Source organism: Papio anubis, chromosome 12 (assembly GCF_008728515.1).
Source record: "Papio anubis isolate 15944 chromosome 12, Panubis1.0, whole genome shotgun sequence".
Classification (NCBI taxonomy): domain Eukaryota; kingdom Metazoa; phylum Chordata; class Mammalia; order Primates; family Cercopithecidae; genus Papio; species Papio anubis.
Genome location: NC_044987.1, coordinates 31,002,372 through 31,024,642, shown reverse-complemented (window position 1 = coordinate 31,024,642; position 22,271 = coordinate 31,002,372). Strand labels below are relative to the sequence as shown.

The window sequence follows — 22,271 nt, the reverse complement described above, 5'->3', positions numbered from 1 at the left end:
CAACGTACTTTTTCTTTACCATTATTATATTGTTGGAAGCCTAGGTAGGTAAAAGTTCCTTTAGAAGGAGCCAAAGTTTCATAAAGGAATAATTTTTCTGTACGCTCTTCCGATCTGTTGAGACTGATTTTGCTCTTGTTGCCCAGGCTGGAGTGCTATGGTGTGATATCGGCTCACCAAAACCTCTGCCTCCTGGGTTCAAGCGATTCTCTTGTCTCAGCCTCCTGAGTAGCTGGGATTACATACATGTGCCACCACGCCTGGTTAATTTTGTATTTTTAGTAGAGATGGGGTTTTTCCATGTGGGTCAGGCTGGTCTTGAACTCCCGACCTCAGGTGATTCACCTGCCTTGGCCTCCCAAAATGCTGGGATTACAGGTGTGGACTACCACGCCTGGCCAAGGAATAACGTTAAAGTACAAAAGGAAAGCTTTGGAAATTAAAGACTTTTATTTTTATTTATTTATTTATATATATATTTATTTATTTATTGAGATGGAGTCTTGCTCTATTGCCAGGCTGGAGTGCAGTGGCGCAATCTCAGCTCACTTCAGCCTCTGCCTCCTGGGTTCAAGTGATTCCCCTGCTTCAGCCTCCCAAGCAGCTGGGGTTACAGGCACGTGCCACCACACCTGGCTAATTTTTTGCATTTTAGTAGAGAAGGGGTTTCACCATGTTGGCCAAGATGGTCTCCATCTCCTGACCTCATGATCTGCCCAACTCCACCTCCCAGAGTGCTCGGATTACAGGCATGAGCCACTGTGCCTGGCTGGAAATTTAAGGCTTTTATGTTTGTTTTTGCCTTCTAAGTTCTAAGAAATGTTTAGCATATATTTTCCAAAACAGTGTGTGGACAGGAAGGAGGAAGATTTAACCACTTATTATTGGAGCTTACAGTTCTAATTTGATATCGTTACTAAGTCACAAATATATTTTATCTCTTTTGTTCTAAATGCAGACCAAAGGTTTATGTTCTTTTTTTAAAAAAAAATTTATTTCAGTAGGTTTTTGGGGAACAGGTGGTGTTTGGTTACATGAATGAGATCTTTAGTGGTGATTTCTGAGATTTTGGTGCAGCAATCATCTGAGGAGTGTTACAGTATACCCAATGTGTAGTCTTTTATCTCTTGCCACCTCCCGCCCTTTCTCCCGAGTCTCCAAAGTCCAATGCCTCATTTTCATGCCTTTGCATCCTTATAGCTTAGCTCCTACATGAATGAGAATGTACGATGTTTGGTTTTCCATTCCTGAAATACTTTACTTAGAATATGATTCTCCAATTCAATCCAGGTTGTTGCAAATGACATTATTTTGTTTCTTTTTGTGGCTGAGTAGTATTCCGTGGTGTATATATATACTACATTCTCTTTATCCACTCACTGAATGATAGGCATTGGGTTGGTTCTGTCTTTTTGCCATTGCAATTTGTGCTGCTACAAACATGCGTGTGCAAGTATCTTTTCCATATAATGCCTTCTTTTCCTCTGGGTAGATACCTAGTAGTAGAATTGCTGGATCAAACAGTAGATCTGCTTTTAGTTCTTTAAGGAATCTCCACACTGTTTTCCATAGTGGTTGTACTAGTTTACATTCCTACCAACAGTGTAAAAGTGTTCCCTTTTCACTGCATCCCCGCCAACATCTATTATTTTTTGATTTTTTGATTATGACCATTCTTGCAAGAGTGAGGTGGTTTTGATTTGCATTTCTGTGATAATTAATGATGTTAAGCATTTTTCCATATGCTTATTGGCCATTTGTATATCTTCTTTTGAGAATTGTCTATTCATGTTCTTAGCCTACTTTTTGATGGGGTTGTTTGTTTTTTTCTTGCTGATTTGTTTAAGTTTGTCATGGATTCTGGATATTAGTCCTTTGTCAGATGTATAGATTATGAAAATTTTCTCCCACTCTATGGGTTGTCTTTTAACTCTGCCAATTGTTTCTTTTGCTGTGCAGAAGGATTTTAGTTTATTTAAGTCCCATCTGTTTATCTTTGTATTTCTTGCATTTGCTTTTGGGTTCTTGGTCATGAAGTCTTTGCCTAAGCCAATGTCTATAAGGGTATTACTGATGTTATCTTCTAGAATGGTTATGGTTTTCAGGTCTTAGATTTAAGTCTATGATCCATCTTGAGTTGATTTTTTTGTATAGGATGAGAGACGAGGATCCAGTTTCATTCTTCTACATGGGGCTTTCCAATTACCCCAGCACCATTGGTTGAATAGGGCATCCTTTCCCCACTGTATGTTTTTGTTTGCTTTGTGGAAGATCAGTTGGCTGTAAGTATTTGGGTTTATTTCTGGGTTTTCTATTCTGTTCCATTGGTCTATGTGCCTATTTTTATACCAGTGCAATGCTATTTTGGCGACTGTGGCCTTATAGTATAGTTTGAGGTTGGGTAATGTGATGCCTCTAGATTTATTTGTTTGTTTGTTTGCTTACTCTTGCTTTGGCTATGCAGGTTCTTTTTTGGTTCCATATGAATATTAGGATTGTTTTTTCTACTTCTGTGAAGAATGATGGTGGTATTGTGATGGGAATCACATTGAGTTTGTAAATTGCTTTCGGCAGTATGGTCATTTTCACAATATTGATTCTACCTATCTGTGAGCATGGGATATGTTTCCATTTGTTTGTATCATTTGTTTGTGACCATATGAGCTTGGTTAGGTATATTCCTAAGTTGTTTTTTTTTTTTTTTTTTTTTTTTTGCAGCTACTGTAAAAGGAACTGAGTTCTTGATTTGATTTTCAGCATGGTTGCAGTTGGTGTATAGCAGAGCTGCTGATTTGTGTACATGAATTTTATGTTCTGAAGCTTTGCTGAATTCATTTACGAGTTCTAGGAGCTTTTTGGATGAGTCTTTAGGGTTTTCTAGGTGTATAATGGTATCATCAGCAAACTGGCAGTTTAGCTTCCTCTTTACCAATTTGGATGCCCTTTATTTCTTTCACCTGTCTGATTGTTCTGGCTAGAACGTTTAGTGCTATGTAGAATAGAACTGATAAAAGTGGGCATCCTTGTCTCTTGTTCCAGTTCTCATGGAGAATGCATTCCACTTTTCCCCATTCAGTATAATGTTGGCTGTGGGTTTGTCATAGATGACTTTTATTACCTTAAGATATGTCCCTTCTGTGCCAATTTTGCTGAGCATTTTAATCATAAAGGGACACTGGATTTTGTTAAATGTTTTTTCTGTGTCTATTGAGATGATTATGTGATATGTGTTTTTAATTCTGTTTATGTGGTGTATCACATTTATTGACTTAACGTATGTTATACCTGCATGCCTGGTACGAAACCCATTTGATCATGGTGGATTATCTTTTTGATATGTTATTGGATTTGGTTCACTAGTATTTTGTTGAGGATTTTTGCATCTGTGTTCATCAGGAATATTGGTCTATAGTTTTCTTTTTTAGTTATCTCCTTTCCTGGTTCTGGTATTAGGGTGATACTGGCTTCATAGATTGATTTAGGGAGGATTCCCAGCCTTCTCTATATTTTTGAATAGTGTCAATAGGATTGGTACCAATTCTTCTTTGAATGTCTTATAGAATTAAGCTGTGAATCCATCAGTTTTAAAATTACCATTTCAATTCTGCTGCTTGTTATTGGTCTGTTCAGCGGTTCTATATCTTCCTGGTTTAATCTAGGTGGGTTGTATATTTCCAGAAATTTATCCATCTCCTTTGGGTTTTCTAGTTTATGTGCATAAAGGTGTTCGTAGTAGCCTTGAATAATCTTTTTTATCTCTGTGGTGTCAGTTGTAATATCTCCCATTTCTCTCTAATTAAGCTAATTTGTAACTTCTCTCTTTTTTTCTTGGTTAATCTCGCAAATGGTCTATCAATTTTATTTTTTCAAAGAACCAACTTTTTGTTTCATTTATCTTTTGTATTTTTTTTTGTTTGTTTCAATTTCATTTAGTTCTGCTCTAATCTTTGTTATTTGTTTTTTTCTGCTGGATTTGGGTTTGGATTGTTCTTGTTTCTTCAGTTCCATGAGGTGTGACCTTAGATTGTCTATTTATACTCTTTCATACTTTTTGATATAGGCATTTAATGCTCTGAGATTTCCTCTTAACACCACCTTTGTTGTATTCTAGAGGTTTTGATAGGTTGTATGAATTACTATTATTATTCAGTTCAAACAATTTTTCAATTTCCATTTTGATTTCATTGTTGACCCAACAGTCATTCAGGAGCAGGTTATTTAATTTCCACATATTTGCATTGCTTTGAAGGTCCTTTTTGGACTTGATTTTCAGTTTTATTCCACAGTGGTCTGAGAGGGTACTTGATATAATTTAGATTTTCTTAAATGTACCGAGACCTGTTTTGTAGCCTGTCATATGGTCTATCTTGGAGAATGTTCCATGTGCTGATGAATAGAATTTATATTCTGCTGTCATTGGCTAGAGTGCTCTGTAAATATCTGTGAAGTCCATTTGTTGTAGGGTATAGTTTAAGTCCGTTATTTCTTTGTTGACTTTCTGTCTTGATGACTTGTCTAGTGCTGTCAGTGGAGTATTAAAGTTTCTCACTATTATTGTGTTGATGTTTATCTCATTTCTTAGGTCTAGTAGTAATTGTTTAATAAATTTGGGAGTTCCATTGTTAGGTGCATATATGTTTAGGATTGTGATATTTTCCTGTTGGACTAGTCCTTTTATCATTACATAATGTCCTTCTTTGTCTTTTTTAATTGCTGTTGCTTTAAAGTTTGTTATGTCTGATATAAGAATAGCTACTCTTGCTTACTTTTGGTGTCCATTTGCATGGAATATCTTTTTCCACCCCTTTACCTTAAGTTTATGTGAGTCCTTATTTTGTCAGGTGAGTCTCTGTTAGACAGCAGAAACTCGATTGGTGAATTCTTACCAATTCTGCCATTGTGTATTTTTTAAGTGGAGCATTTATGCCATTTACATTCAATGTTAGTATTGAGATGAGAGGTACTATTCTATTCAGCATGCTATTTGTTGCCTGAAAACCCTTTTTTTTTTTCCCATTGTGTTATTGTTTTTTTTTGAGACTGGGTCTCACTCTGCCCAGGCTGGAGTGCAGTGGCACAATCTCACCTCACTACAACCTCTGCCTCCTGGATTCAAGGGATTCTCTTGCCTCCTGAGTAGCTGGGATTACAAGTGCCTGCCATCACACCCAGCTAATTTTTGTAGTTTTAGTAGAAATGGGGTTATGCCATGTTGGCCATGTTGGTCTCAAACTCTCAATCTCAAGTAATCCACCCGCCTTGGCCTCCAAAAGTCCTGGGATTACAGGCATGAGCCACCATGCCCGGCCATTGTGTTATTGTTATATAGGTCCTGTGAAATTTATGCTTTAAGGAGGTTCTATTTTAGTGTATTTTGAGGATTTGTTTCATGATTTAGAGCTCCTTTTAGCAGTTCTTGTAGTGCTGGCTTGGTAGTGGTGAATTCTCTCAGCATTTGTTTGTCTGGAAAAGACTATGTCTTTCCTTCATTTATGAAGTTTAGTTTCTCTGGATACAAAATTCTTGGCTGGTAATTTTTTGTTTAAGGAGGCTAAAAATAGGACCCCAGTCCCTTTGGCTTGTAGGGTTTCTGTTAAGAGATCTGCTGTTACTGTGATAGTTTTTCCTTTATAGGTTACCTGATGCTTTTGCCTCACAGCTGTAAGATCTTTCCTTTGTCTTGACTTCAGATCACCTGATGACTGTATGCCTATGTGATAATCTTTTTACAATGAATTTCTTAGGCGTTCTTCAAACTTCTTTTATTTGGATGTCTAGATCTCTAGCAAGGCCGGGGAAGTTTTCCCCAATTATTCCTCAAATACGTTTTTAGATTTCTCTTTTAGATTTCTCTTCTTTCTTGGGAACACCCATTATTCTTAGGTTTGGACACTCAACATAGTTACAAAATTCTTGGAAGCTTTGTTCATTTTTTAAAATTATTTTTTCTTTGTCTTTGATGATTGAGTTAATTAAAAAGCCTTGTCTTCAATCTCTGAAGCTCTTTCTTCTGCTTGAGTCTATTGCTGAGACTTAGTGCATTTTGGATTTCTCTAAGTATATCCTTGATTTCCAGAAGTTGTGATTGTTTTTTGTTTATGCTATCTATTTCACCGAAGAATTTTCCTTTCATAACCTGTATCATGTTTTTGATTTCTTTAAGTTGGACTTCATCTTTCTCTGGTACCTCTTTGATTAGCTTAATAATCAACCTCCTGAATTCTTTTTCTGGCAATTCAGAGATTTCTTCTTGGTTTGGATCCATTGCTGATGAGCTGGTGTAATATTTTGGGGGTGTTAAAGAACCTTGTTTTGTCATATTACCAGAATTGTTTTTCTGGTTCCTTCTCATTTGAGTAGACTATATCAGAGGGAAGATCTGGGATTCAAGGGCAGCTGGTCAGGTTCTTTGTCTCACAGAGCGCTCCCTTGCTGTGGTGGTCTTTCTCTTCCCCTAGGAACGGGTATTTCTGAGATCTGAACTGTAGTGATTGTTTTTGCTCTTCTGGGTCTAGCTACCCAGCAGAGCTAGTTCTGGGCTGGTGTTGGGGAGTGTCTGCACAGAGTCCTGTGATGTGATCTGTCTTCAGGTCTCTTAGCCGTGGATACCAGCACCTGCTCCACTGGAGGTAGCAGGGGAATGAGGTGAACTCTGTGATGGTCCTTGGTTTTGTTTTTGTTTAGTGGACTGGTTTTGTGTTGATGGGCCTCCAGGCAGGAGGTGGCACTTTCAAGAGTGCCTCAGCTGTGGTTCTATAGGTAGGATGCAAACTTGCCCTAGGGACACCTGGTTAACAATTCAGGTTTCTCAGGCAGTAGGCAGGGCCTTAGAGCTTTCAAGAAATTATGACCTTTGTCTTTGGCTACCAGGGCAGGTAAAGAAAGACCACCTGGTGGGGGCAGGGATAGATGTGTCTGAGCTCAGCCTCTGCTTTGGTGAGGCTTTTGCTGTGGCTGCTGTGGGGGATGGGAGTGTGGTTTCCATTCCAATGTAATTTTCTCCCCAGGGGGATTATGGCTGCCTCTGCTGAGTCATACAGGTCACCCAGGGTAGTTGAGGAAAGCCAGCAGGCACAGGCCTCACTGGCTTTCTATGTAGCCTGCAGTCCTAAAGGCTGGTCTCACTCCCACCGTGCCCCAACCACGCCAGTGACCAGGGCTGAGAACTTGCCCCAGATCATGTGCCTTCCGCTGAGAAAGCAAGCAGACTAGTAAGTTTTTCGGTATCTCAGGGAGACTGCAGTGGTGACCCAGTTCCTTCAAAGGGTCCGTGGATTCTTTTGGTTTTCCTAGTATGTTCCTGCAGTAGTTCTTGCAGCGAAAGTTCACCATGTGAATCTCCACATGCTGCTCTGTCTGTCTGAGTGGGAGCTGCAAGGTAGTCCCGCCTGCTGTCTGTCATCTTAATCCTAATTGATCTGTATTCTTGACTGTTCAATTTTTGATATTATCTATTAATTTCCTGCTGTGTTAACAGTTATTCATCTTATTTCCTTTCTTGTACACTTTTTTGTTCTAAATATAAGAATTGCCTCCCTTTTTTTAGTTGATTATGTTTTTCTGTTTACATATCACAAATGTATCCATAGTTTCTCTGTCAGAGCCCTGAAACATCTTCATTCATCTGTGTGTTCTATTATTTTTTCTTAGCTTTAGGCCTGCTGCTTAAGGCTGTTGTCTTGGGGCTTCTCTTCAGCATTGTTCTAGAGATTACCTATTGTATTATTTTATTGTGAATTCCTGTCTTTCTCTTCCTTCCTTTAGTTCTTCAGGTTTCTAGAACACATTTTCCATGGTAGAAAGAGTATATGGGCTGGAACATATTTTGAGATTTGCATGTCTAAGAGTATTTATAATATGTTATTGTATGTGATCAATAATTGGGTTGTGTTTAAATACTAGACTAGAAATAGTTTTAGCTCACAGTTTTGAAGGCCTTATTCTATTGCAGCAATTCTCAAAATTTGGTTCCTAGACCGGCAGCATCAGCATCACTTTGGGACTTGTTAAAAGTGCAGATTTTTGAGATCCACCCAAACGAACTGATTCTGATTCAGATACATTGTGGGGGAGGGGACAGTAAGGCCTTGTAATCTCTGTTTTGACAGGTAATTTTGGTATACATTAAAGTTTGAGAACCCCTGTTGTACTCTCTTCTAGAGTTCAGTGTTGCTTTTAGAAAGTCTAATGCTACTTTGATTCCTAGTGTCTTGTATATTACCCCATATTTTTAGGAAGTTAGGAAGCTTTCTTGACCTGTCTGATCTGTGGCTGTTAGTTGTTGATCATGAGTTTTAGAAGTCTGGCTGGAAGACCTGAGTGTGTGGCTTGGGCTCCTTGGCTGCTGAGCATCACTGTAAGGTGATCAAGTATGGACTGGCCATTTTATGGCAACCCCTTAATATTTGCGGGTATTTTGAGAGGATAGGGTGTCAGTCATTTTACTGTAAACGAATCTTTATATCTTTTGCCTAGGATGTGTGCATAGAGGTTGATGGAGATGAGTAGGGGCATAAGCTAGACTTGCAGCATTCTGGGTTATGTTAGAGGTAGTCAGCTCTCAACAGAGGATGGATTCTGAGGTCAAACTCTTTGTAATATCAATTATTAAATAATCTTCTGTATTTGGCTTTATTGTTACCTTCAGAAGTATGTTTACATTTTCTGAACATTTTAGGATTCTGCTTTTTTTTTTTTTGACTCTTCTTCGTATAGGCATTTTAGCTTTTGGCTTTTTGCGTTCCGATATGTTAGTTATTACTTTTTAAAATTTTATTGAACTTTGAGGGTGCAGGAGGCTGAGGTAGGAAGATTGCTTAAGCCTAGGAGTTTGAGGCTGCAGTGGGCTCTGTTCAGACTATTGCACTACAGCCTGGGAGACAGAGTGAGACTCTGTCTCTTAAGAAAAGGAAATTATTTTTGAAATTTTTCCTATTTCATACTTTCCTCTTTTGATCTCTGTGCATATGTATCTTTCTTATTTTCTTGGCTTCATTTTAGTAGGGTCCTAGAAGGGATAGAAGATAAATAAATATGTTTACCATTTTTATCCAGAAATGTACATGTTTGAGTGTTTTTAAATATAGAATCCTAGAAGTGGTATAGTTGGGTCAGAGGAAACACTTTTAATTTTAACATTGCTTTTCAAATTAAATTCTAAGTAAAGGTGTTATAATACTGAGTTAATGACAGTTTTAATTGTCATATATTTACTGTAGGATTACATTGTAAGGTGCTGCTGCTGCTTTATAGTTGGTATCTAAAATAGGAATGGCTTTTATAATATTGAGTTATATTTCAGGAATCTGAAGAAAACTGAAGACAGAAAAAGGAAACTAGAGGACCTCCTTAATTCTGTTGGTCAAAAGGTATCAGAACTCAAAGAAAAGTAAGTTATATTTTGAAGCGTATTTAGGATAATGCTGAGAGTGTTTACATTTGACATCTTGGTTTATTTCCTGTTTTGACTTTTAAGATTTTAGACTTTTATGACAGATGATGCTATGGGACCCACTAGTCTATAAACTTTTTAAGGATACATTATTATGTTTAAGAATTCTATCCTTTTAACTTTTTTTCTCCTTTGTGTTAAAAAAAGTCTTCATGCAAATATTATACTCAAGTTAAGGATCATTTTTGAATATTATTATTCTTAAAGCCTTTCATGTATCCTATTTAGTACAGGGTAGAATATATTGGTATGGGAATTATAAATGTTAGAACATTTTCTTTTAAAAGTTGCAAAGATTGAAGAACTGAATAATATCTGATTGAATACAGTATATGTTGAAGTGATGTGTCATGCTTCCTTTTTTTAATGGAAGCAAAATTATTATTGAACCAAGAAATTAATCAGATTAAAACTATGAATTTTTTCTGTATGTTCAGGAAACAATTCTCTCTCTGTCTCTCTGTGTCTCTCCCCCCTCTCTCCCTCTTCAGTTTCTCTTTCTCTCTCACTAATTATATTTATAGAGAAATACTTATAGAAAAAAGCAAACCAAAAAGAAATCCCCAAACCAATAAACACAGTGTTTTCAATATTCTTGAACAATTATTATGTTAGAAATATAGGAAAGAAATCACATCAATTTTTTCCAGGTATCATTATTAGAGAAGTACAAGAAAAATAAGTATAATGTATTATTTTCACTGTCATGTGCTCACAATCAGCACTTAATATTCAGCTAGTGCTCAAATATTTATTGAATAATTAGCTTATTATAGCAATATTTTGACTTCATTTATTAGTCACTTGCTGTGTTATGTGTTATACTGGGTAATTTATGTATTCATTTCTTTAATCCTTAAAACAATGATGAGAAGTAAATCTATTTCTGTTTAGCAGATTAGGAAGGTTAAAATTATATAGTCTTTTTTGTCTAAAGTTGAGCAACTAACAAAATACTAAGCCGTGTTAGATACTAGATTTGTCTAATTCCATGAAGTTTCTGCTCTTAACCATTGCACCATACTACTATTATTTTGGAAGGATTATTGTGAGAACTTTTGGAATTAACTTTTAATTTTAAGTAAAACAGAATGGCATTTTTCATTGTAGAGTCATTGATGAGAATGAATTAATGTTGGTTACCATGCTGTTACTTATTATGATCCTTAATTAAGGTTTAATTGACTCTAGGCCATGAATAACAGTCTTATTTTCTTACATATTAACAAAGAATAAAGGGCTTGAAAAATAAGCATGATCTCTCAATTTTTAAATTCTAAGTTTACAAAATTAAAGAGATGGTTTCCATTTCTAATACAACTTGTACAGAGATATGAGAGTTGATTTAATGCAACAATATTCATTGCAAAACCATGTTCAAGGTGTAGTATGAAATGTTGTGATCAATAAACATGCAGCTTTCTATTTCCGGGTTTTAGAACAGTGCTGTTTAATGGAATTTCATGAGATTATGGAAATGTTCTGTGCTCTTTGTTATCCAGTATGGTAGCCAGTAGTCTTATGTGGCTACTGAGCACTTGCAGTGTTTGTAATATGACTGAGGAATGGAATTTAAAATTTTATTTATCTTTAGTTAATTTAAATTTAAATAGCCACAAAGTGGCTCGTGGCTATTTGTCTATATTGGAGAAGTTGGTTCTAGAGTCTTATGTCTAGGGAAGGAAGGAAGAAGGCACTTAGAGAGACAATGAAATATACTATAAAGTGCATGCAACTTAGTGCCAGCCACATCTGTATATGAATTTTAGATCCTCTGCTGATTATTGATGAGAACCTGGGTAATAATTTCTTTGGGTTTAAGTTTGCATATGTATAGCATACAATTTATAATACTTAACTTGAATATAGGGAGAGATTATATCTAATGTACTAAAATGAATTTTGAAATTTTGTTTGTAGTTTTAGTGGTAAATGTTAGAGGGAGTTGGGCTGTGGGGTGAGGAAGGGTGTGGTTCGAAGCTATTCTAGGCAAATGGAACATTCTGAAGAACACGGGAGATAAAGGATAGGATATTTACTGATAATGTAAAATTCTTCTGATATTGACATATATTAATGGTTTTGCTGATCAGTAATATAATGAAATAAAACTAGAAAGACAGATGGAATGTTTAGAATAGTGTCTTGAATGCCATATTGGCAAATTTTTATATAATGTAGTAGAGCATGGAGGCCCTGTCAAGTTTTTTGTTGGTTTGTCTCTTCTATTAATGTTACTTTGTATGCAAACATTAATGGTATTATCATTAATTAAATTATGGCATAAAAGTTTACTTTATTACCTATGGATAATTTCATTAAATCTCTCCCAAATCCTTTTTACTTTTAATTAAATTTTAATGTTTACATAGATTTCAGAGCAGGACTTCAGAAGCTGCAAAACTTGAAGCTGAAGTAAGCAAAGCACAAGAAACAATCAAAGCTGCAGAAGTCTTAATTAATCAGCTTGATAGAGAACATAAGAGATGGAATGCACAGGTTTGTTTGACAAGGGGCCATGAGGAGTCTACCTTTAAAATCCAGGAAATCTATAATGTAATGTATGTTAAGAAAAAGGAGAGAAAGATCCATTAATTTGCACCTGGTTCAGGATAAATAATGTAGATATAAATGGCCATTATGTGAATTACTCTTTAAACAAAGTGTCTTTATATGAATAGAGTTTTAGGCGAAGCAGCCTATTTTCCTTTCAGTTCTGTATGTTATTGAGAGATGAGCAGGATGAAAATGAGTGGATGGAAAACTTAGTACTCCTTAGAATTTTCTTTGAATTTACTTTCACCAGGACAGTAATTTTAGGATTGGACACTGTAGGCTATTTATTTTTTCTTGAAATATTTTGTTATTTTGACTTTTTAGTGTTGTCTCTTGTTTTTTCTTGGTTTATTTCTGAAATCAGTTAAGCTTCCTTTCCTTTCCTTTCCTGATCCTCCTCATCTGCTCACCTAGTAATGGTGATTGTCCTTGTTATACTCTTCCACAGCAGCTTTTTCTGCAACTACCTTGGGTGTTATCTCATCCCATCATAATATCACCTGCACCTTAATAATGACCAGAGCTACATTTCCAGACTACTGAGTGTTAAATGTATATTTCCAACTATATATTAGACATTTGCATTTAATTGTCTCTCAGGAACTCAAACCCAACATGTCTAAATTATTTTCTTTTTCTCATTCCAAGTCTCCTTTATTTTCGATTTCACTGGAGGCGTCTTTCTTTGGGCATCAATACTAAAAATATATGGGTTGTCTTAGACTCTTCCCTGTTTACTTGTCATATCCGTTTGCAAATATTCTTTGTATTTGTCTTCTATCTTTAATGCCAATATTTGTTTGTTTCTCATCTCACTTTTTAAATGTCTTCCTCCTATCTGACCCTTTAATTAGGTCACCCTTCATTTGTCAGCTGAATTATCTTTATAAAACCCAATCTGATTACATTACTCATTGCTTGCTTAAATGCTTTCAATGGCTCACGTCACAGTTTAAAATAGAAACTCCTTTGCATGTCATGGAAAACCTTTCACAATCTGCCTTTATTTAACTCTATCTCTCTTCTTTTCTTTAATGTAACTACTCTTTCTGCTGAATCTTGTGCTTTATTTACAATAACCTTTTTGCTAATGGGTCTTCATGCCGTAGCTTTGTTTTGTCCCTTTGTTCATTCTCTGTGCCTTAATCTTAGTTTACAAAGTGATGCAAACTCACATTTAACTGTGGTTGGGATGAAAGTTCTGCTTTCTTTAAAATCATTAAGAACTTTCAATGGCTGAATATGTTTGTTTCTACAAATATATTAGGATTTTATACTTTTAAAAAATATCACAGCAGAGTCTGAGATCTTTTTGATATTTTTACATTTTGACTATTATATTCAAAACAAGGAGTTATTACTTGTGATTCTTCCCCCCACAATCTAAACCATAAAGCTGTCATTTTCTTTAATGTTAGAACATACTCATATATCTCCCTCTTTCTTCGCTCTCTTTTTTTCCAGGTTGTAGAGATAACAGAGGAATTAGCTACTCTTCCTAAAAGAGCTCAACTTGCTGCTGCATTTATTACATATCTTTCTGCTGCTCCTGAGTCTCTGAGAAAAACCTGTTTGGAAGAATGGACCAAGTCAGCTGGTCTTGAGAGTTTGTATTTAGTTATTCCTGAATTTGAAATTTCAATATACTAAAAATGGACCCTTTGTTCTCTGTTATTTTACCTTTTTTCAATGGGGGAAATTTTTTATGGATCACAAGTATACCCTGGAGCTACTTTAGATTTGCCACATTCCACAAATGTTCTTGAATTTACTTTATTATTATGATTGTTCTATTCTTAAATCACTGTAAAAAACTGAGGCAGCTGAATTATTTTTGATATTGCATGGATGCAATTAAACATTATGTTACTTTTATTTTTATAATAATTTTATTTGATAGGCTGAGATGTAAGAACTTTAAAATTCCTCATGATTTTAGTGGTATTTTACAAAATTATTTTAGTTCGTGAAACATTCACTCAAAGAAATAGGACTTCATGGAGTTCCATTCTTTTCACTTTTTGTTTTTGTTTTTGACTTTTTTCTCCTTGGGTATGGGTGTTAAATGTGGAAGAATGGGTTTCAAGTTAAGGACTGTCGTAGGACTTTTGTTTTGGAATAAATAGCTTTATTTACTTCCCTTCATCAAGTACAAGATCATTGTAGTGAAGTATTTTCAATATCTTCAACTTTTCAGAATTTGATCTGAGGAGATTTCTTTGTACTGAAAGTGAGCAGTTAATTTGGAAAAGTGAAGGCCTACCATCAGATGACCTTTCCATAGAAAATGCTCTTGTAATATTACAGGTAGTTAATTTATTTTAATTTTTTATTAGAAATGTTTTATTGTCAAGCTCGCTGTGGAAATTGTGTTCTTCATATTGTTCTACATCATTCTTAATATGCCTCTTTGATTTTTCATTCAGTTAATTATTCAACTAATCTTGTCAAATCTATTTCTCAAATGTCTCATGAATTCATCTTGTTTTAATCATATCTGCTGCCAGTGACTTCATTTATGCTTTCATCATTTTGTGTCTGGATAAATATGTCATTATACCAGCTGGTTCCTTGTTTCCAGTACCACTTCCTTTACTGTTGTTGGAGTGATTTTCTAAAACATTAATCTGATCATAATATTGCCTCAATTAATGTATTTTAGTGATTTCCCATTGCCTGTAGTATAAAAATTTCATTATCCTTAGACATGGCATAAAAAGCTGATCATGATCAGACAGACTCCAGATTACTCCTGCCATTTTATATGCATCATCTTTGCCCATATCTATTTTTCTCTAGCTATACCAGAGTACTGTAAGTTTTCCAAATACTCCAAACTTTTTTGTTCCCCTCTATATCATGCTGTTGTTTTTGCCTGAAATATTTTTCTTTCTTCACTTCTTTTCCTAGCTAATCTCTCTTGGCTTAGTTTGACTTGAATTGTTTTCTAGGCATAACTTCACCTATCATCCTTCAGTAGCAACTTGTGGCACCTTTTAATGATGAAATTTTTATTTTTGTATCTTTATTACATGTAAAGTTATTGAGGTTAAGGGAATGTATTTTATTGATTTCTGTACTCCTTATACTATCTTACTATAGTTGTTATCCAACATAGAGATGAATTAATGAACAAATGAATAAATGAATGAAAGGTCAACATTTTTGGATTGAGTATAGTTGTAGAATTTAACTATATTTAATCATGGAATACAGAGATAAAATGTACCATAGAAATCTTATCTAAATCTGTCTGGAGACATATAAATAAGATGACAACAAACTTGTAAGTACCCTTTGAAAAACTTAAGCATGTTTTCTTTGCTAAAAACATTTTGAAACATTACCTTTCTTCTTTTCATTTAACTGCATCAGATCATTGGTTTGAAATCATGGGTAAGAACTTTTTAAAAATTTAAAATAATTAGTTTTGTAGTTAGGCAAAATGCAGAATTGTGAAATGTTTGCTATTGAATGCTAGCATAAAATTAGATCAAAAACCTAGGTGCAGCACCATGGTAACACTTCACAGGCTATTTGCTAACTAGGTCATTGCGCTTCGAGTAGTACATTTACATGATGGAGCAGTAAGTGAAACCTCTGGTAATAGATGCTGGGTGATGATCATACAGTGTAACATGGCAGGAGGTATGATAGGAGCAGTCTACTGTGGGTGCAAGTGACAATAAGGTACCTTGTTTATGGAGAATTTTAAAATAATAATAAAGCTGTTTTAAAGTCGTTCATATCTTTATTATCACCATGTGCTAGCAATTCTAAACAACATTGGTGATATAAAACTATTTGTCCACAGGGCAGATAATCCCCACTATCTCCCTTGCTCTTGGTGTGCACTGAGATAACATGTATGCTCTTATTAGATATACAGTGTTCTCCCCTTTTCTCCTGGGGATGTGTTCCAAGACCCTCAGTGGATGCCTGAAAGTTCAGGTAGTACTGAACCCATATATATGTATGTATATACACACACACACACATATACACACACACGGAATTATACATTTTTATAACACACATACATACTGTGTTATACATACATGCATGTATATACATACATACTATGTTTTTTCCTAAACATACATACTATAATAAAGTTCAATGTATAAGTTATACACAGTAAAAGATTGACAATAACAATGATAAAATAGAATAACTATAACAGTATACTGTAATAAAAGTTAAGTGAATGTAGTTTTTCTTTCTGCCTGTCAAAATAACGTATTGTACTGTACTCACCTATTTTTGGACTGGTTGACCATGGGTAACTGAAACTATGAAAAGAAATTATTGATAAGGGGGATTGCTGTACCCCATTCTAAGTTTTCATCGTACTCTGACTTTCATATGTGTTCTCTTATTCTTTTTTTTTTTTTTTTTTTGAAGACGGGGTCTGCAGCTCTGTCACCAGGCTGGGTACAGTGGCCGGATCTCTGCTCACTGCAAGCTCCATGCCTCCCAGGTTCACGCCATTCTCCTGACTCGGCCTCACGGTAGCTTCAGGGACTACAGGCTCTCCACCACCTCGCCCGACTAGTTTTTGTGCCCAGTGAGAGACAGAGGTTTCACCGTGTTAGCCAGGATGGTCTCGATCTCCTGACCTCGTGATCCGCCCGTCTCGGCCTCCCAAAGTGCTAGGATTACAGGCTTGAGCCACCGCGCCCGGCCTGTGTTCTCTTATTCTTATAGCACACAATTCTATTACATTTTTCAAATAAATGTGAAAACTTAAGAAAAATTAGATAGGTTTAAATTTTACTAGGTAGGAATGATTGTTAGATGACTTTTAAATTTATCATTTATGATATATATTTTATACATATGTAACTGGCTTTCTTCTGTCTACTAAGTACCATTGCGTGTGGAGGGCATTTTTACTGGTATCTAATTCCCTTTTTTTTTTTGAGATGGAGTCTCACTCTGTTGCCAGGCTGGAGTTCAGTGGCACGATCTTGGCTCACTGCAGCCTCCGCCTCCAGGGTTCAAGTGATTCTCCTGCCTCAGCCTCCCAAGTAGCTGAGACTACAGTCACGTGCCACTACACCTGACTAATTTTTGTATTTTAAATAGAGACAGGGTTTCACTGTGTTGGCCAGGATGGTCTTGATCTGTTGACCTCGTGATCCATCCGCTTCAGCCTCCCAAAGTGCTGGAATTACAGGCTTGAGCCACCGCACCAGGCCTAACTTCCTTTTTTTTTTAGAATTTAATTAGTGCAGGATGTTCTGTAATGAATTTAGTTTTTAGTTCATTCATTAGATCTTAACCTACAGTCCATGTAATTTTCTCTTCAAGAGTACTCCTTTAGTAATATTAGATATGTACTGCTTTAGAAGAATTAATGTCTTAAAATGTAAGCAATTATATTGATAATTAGCAGTATTTTAATGATTTGCTCATATTTCTTTTTATGGCCTTTATAGTTTTTACTCAAAAAACCAATATATATGTATACTCTCTCTCTATATATATATATATAGAGAGAGAGAGAGATAGATAGATAGATAGGGAATAATTTGTGTATTTTAAAAGCCAGAAAGAATGGTGCAAATGACATCAGCTTGAGACTAAAGCTCTTGCTTAGCATAATGTTAGTACACATTTTCTGTGTTATTTTTTGTTAAGTAGGACTGTACTCTCTATACTCTGGCTAAATGTGATTACCTAATATTAACTCCTGGTCACTGAAAATTTATTAATATGGCTTCTGATGCAGTTAAAAACTGTATTTTTGGGTTTTTTTCATGGTTATATATTTGTGTTCTCCAAAGCTTGAGAGAAAAGATCATTTAGTAATTGATTTATAATTTCTAGAAAACTATTTCCATTTAAATGAAAGCTTATAATCATTAAAAAACATTACTTTTCCTTTTTTTTGAACTAGAGTCGAGTGTGCCCATTTCTTATAGATCCTTCTTCCCAAGCTACAGAGTGGTTAAAAACACATTTGAAAGACTCACGTTTAGAAGTTATCAATCAGCAGGTATGTATTACTTATAATTTACATCCGATTAGAAATGACCTCTTATAGTGCAAAGATCTTTAAGTCTATAATCAGAAAACATAGATTAAACACTGGGTCCTGTTGTGTGGGACCTGGGGTGAGAGAGAGAACGCTTAGCTTCAGTTTTCTACTTTGTAAAACAAAGATAAGAATATTTATTTGATTCTGAGTATTGATCTAAGCCCTGGGAATTTAATAGTGAGTTCTTTCCCTTATGAAGATGACAGTCTAGTAGGTTAGAGAAACAATTAAATAAGCTTTACAGTAAGTTATGACTAATGACATAAGTATAAGAGGCTGTAGAAGTAGGAGCTTCTAAGTTAGCTTTGAGACTCAGAAAAGCCTTCTAGCCTTTTAGCATATTTACAGTTCCTCTGAATGCCTCTCATAATTTCCAATTTCTTTAAATCATTGACAGACATCTTTAATGTATCCCAAGATTTGATAATTGTTCAGTGAAATGTAATCGTAGTCTTTTGGGTAGTGACTTCTCAGTTTCATGTTTATCTTGCAGAGGAAATTATTTTTGGTTAGGTTTTTATTATTTTTTTAAAGGAAGACCTAGTATATGGTTAATTTTCATACATAATTTTCAGGTGTTTCAAAAATTACCTCTAAAAGTTACTTTACTTGTAAAATGGGGATATCTACCTTATTTTTTTGTGGTAAGAATAATTACAAATTAGATAATATATAAAAATACTTTAATAATCATTTATGGTTTGCAATAATATATATAATATTACATATAGTTATAGATATACAGTCATATACATATAAGTAACTATACTGTATATCTCTAGTTTTATACATTGTAAGTACTATAAATCAAGTTATAGTTATATACATTTAAGTATATAACTATTTTATATATCTTATATACATATAAGTATATAACTACATATATCTATAGTTATAGGTATATGTATATAGGTACTATATATATAGTTATAGTTATATACATTATAAGTAGCTATATAGTTACTGTTATATAGACGTGCATACACGCATATGTATACACACACACCACACATACACACACAGACACATTCCTGGAGTGATATTTAAAACTACTCCTTCCCTATCTAGAAAGCCTTAAAATTCTTGATTATTGAATTTTGTCTAAAGGTTCTTTTCAGAATTATTAGACCTATCCACCAAGAAAAGTTTACTAGAATTCATCATCTTGCCTTTCCCCCATTCAATGTGTGTGATTTTGAACATAAGCAAAGTAGGGTTCTTATTAATACCTAGGTGAATAATTTATTGCATATAGAATTTGAAGTTGTGTTTCTATAACGTTTTGAAATTTACTGTAGAAAATTGAAGAAAGGCTTTTGTATTTTGGGGGAAATACAGAGTTACTATTCAGTGGTTACAGTCATACAAGATGAAAAAGTTCTAGAGATCTGTTTTGCAACATTGTGCTCATAGTTAACAATTCTGTACTGTACACCTAAATATTGGTAAAGAGGTTAGATCTCAGGTTATGTGGATTTCTTTTTTAACCACAATTTTAAAAATGTTAAAACTCTTATTTTTCTTATTTGTGTATTTAAATTGTGAAATTTTATTGATAATTTATTCAACTAAAATCATTACCAAATACTTATGAGTAGAAAAACAATAATTAATAATTTGAATTATTAACATGCATATTAAATTTTTAAACATTCATATTATTCCTGTTAATATCTTCATTCATAATCTTTAAGGATGTTTATAAAATTAAAGTAATAGAAGAATTAATGTTTTTCTTTTATTCAATTAGGATAGTAACTTTATCACAGCTCTTGAATTAGCAGTACGTTTTGGGAAAACCCTTATTATACAAGAGATGGATGGTGTAGAACCTGTTCTTTATCCATTATTGAGACGAGATCTGGTTGCTCAAGGTAAATAATTGACACTTTCCAGAGTGTAAATATTTTTAAAATTTCCAAAGTAAGTAATTAAACCAGGTGCAAGCTTTCAAGCGTCCTCTTGCGGTAGAGTCACGCATGATGGGCTTAATTCCTTTAGCAATACGTTGTGACAATATGTGTAAAATGTTACTTATCAGGGAAGCTCAGTAGAGACCTAGTACCCATAGTTTACTGGGGGTTGATTATGTAAGCACACTCTCCCTAGCACATTACACAATTCTAGACTCCCTGAAGGAAAGCAGGTGTAGCATAAACCATATTGTTTGTACAAACAGTTTAGGTGCAGTGAGCCACTTTTTTGAGTTCTGAGGATGGTGGGAACTCTCCCAAAATCTAAGTTCCCAGGTGCTGGTTATGGGCCAACTTTACAAACAGCCCTTTCTAAAGAGTCTCAGGATTGCTATATTAACTCTTTTCTGCATAGGAACCCAGCCCAGCCTTGGATTATTAGAAAGCGATTCCTAGAAACTTAAAAAGCATATCATGCAAAGTGTATACATATACGTATATAGACATGTACGTGTATGTATGCTACGTACATTGCTAACACAGCAAACTTTAAATAGAAAATTGGTGTTATTGGGGCAAGGCAGAGAAATAGCAAAGCATGCACTATTCTTTGATAATCTGTTGTTCCTCACGTAGATATGCTTGGCCTAGTACTGGCTGATATGTTATGAGAACTCAAGTAGTGGGACCTTTGCCTTTGTAACATTATCCTCTTAATATATTTTATGGGCATAAAGGGGAGGGAATAGCTGAGCTACTGTAAAACAACAGAAGCTTTGTAATCAAGAAAGTGACCTTGCTAGAATGGGGTTGTCTTCCAGAGCTCAGTTTCTGGTCCTTCTGTTGGGGGTAACTCAGATCTGCTGAGCTAGTTTCTTTCTATGCTATCTTAAGGAGGACAAAATGAACCTTTAGGGCCATCTCAATTTGACATTCTTCATTCTATACAGTGGTCCTGAAGGACTCATTAAATATAAATCTCCGTGAGTTCTGGTTAGTGTTAGGTTTTAATGGTATATGTCGCATTGTCTGAGTATAGAGTGTTGACTAGATCCCCTGAAAAGAGTGATACATTTTATATCATGATTGGTTCACATTTTGAGCTGTTCTAGGTAGTTGTGCAACGCTGTTTAGGTCAATTTGTTTATGTCAGATTAGGAAAAGAGAGTTAATCATTGCCCCTATCTTACTTTTTCCATCTTTTCCCCAGGGTTGGGTATATTCATGTCACTCTAGTCTGTAATCCCCTTTGTGTGTATCCCAGATATTGTCCTTTTCAAGAGTGATAAGTTCCTCATGAGTTGCCATTTTTTCATCATACGTTAACTCTGGGGACAGAGGATGGTAGTCCTAGAACACATAAAACAAAGTTTGTGCCAAGTTTATTTCCATCCCAGTGTCCTTAATCTAAGATACACAAATTGCTTTTCTACTTACTGTGTTTAAAGCAGACATAAATATAGGAATAGAATGTATTTCTGTTCTACAAATTTATGCTCTTCAAAAATCTTCTTAAGTATTTATTGATCATAGAAGAGCAAGGTATACTTCTTCAAATTCTCTTTCTCTCTCTCTCTCTCTCTTTTTTTTTTTTCAACTTTGTTTCCTATGTACTTAGGAGCTCAGCCAAGGCAGAAGGTAGATGTGGCAATTTGCAGTTGGTAAATAGTTGAAGACAATTGGACCAGCTAACTGTATAGAAGTTGTTCGGGGAGAGGCTAATGTAGTTGGCTAATAGTTTTAATTTTTATGAACAATAGACATCAAAAGTATTTTTTATTAAGCATTCCAGTCCTTTATGGTTATTTTATTTCCATGTTGAGTTTGAGTATGGAACCAGGAATTATACTAGAGATGACAGTTAAACATTTGTGGTTGGTTCTTTTAGTCCAGATGCCTCCCTTTAGGCATGGTTGCTTCAGAGACAGGCATATATGTGTATGCAACATAAAGGTTAAATTTGTGATTGATTGTTGTCTCTGTTTTCAAAAGGTATTTCTTCATATAGATGTGTCTTTCGTAGTCCAGTTGCATCTGGGTGACCCAATGGCCCGAGGACTAGTAGATCAGTGTTTTTCTATTAGGAGCAGTTTTGTCTCCTAGAGAATATTTGGCAATGTCAGGAGACATTTTTGGTTGTCACAACTGGAGTGGAGGGCCACTATGCTAGAGACATCTTAAAATGGACAGGACAACTACCTACAACAAATAATTTCTCAGCACAAATTGTCAACACTGCTAAGGTTGAGAGGCCTTAAGCTAGTTCACTAGTTCCAACCCATGAGTCTCTGGACAGGTATATTTTAGT

At 35.1% G+C, this 22,271-nt stretch overlaps 1 protein-coding gene across 5 annotated transcripts in view; it reads left to right on the top strand.

The window, feature by feature from the left end:
- The window catches only part of DYNC2H1 (dynein cytoplasmic 2 heavy chain 1), a 354,596-nt gene that overhangs the window by 109,163 nt on the left and 223,162 nt on the right, over positions 1-22,271 (top strand). For 4 of the 5 annotated variants that reach the window (XM_031653015.1, XM_031653014.1, XM_031653012.1 and 1 more), the window contains 7 exons: positions 9,302-9,388; positions 11,824-11,950; positions 13,472-13,613; positions 14,205-14,314; positions 15,383-15,403; positions 17,910-18,008; positions 19,801-19,924. In XM_031653015.1, coding sequence (XP_031508875.1) covers positions 9,302-9,388; positions 11,824-11,950; positions 13,472-13,613; positions 14,205-14,314; positions 15,383-15,403; positions 17,910-18,008; positions 19,801-19,924 — 710 coding nt within the window. The remainder of the gene's footprint in view (positions 1-9,301; positions 9,389-11,823; positions 11,951-13,471; positions 13,614-14,204; positions 14,315-15,382; positions 15,404-17,909; positions 18,009-19,800; positions 19,925-22,271) is intronic. The other variant, XM_031653013.1, reaches the window with a different exon arrangement.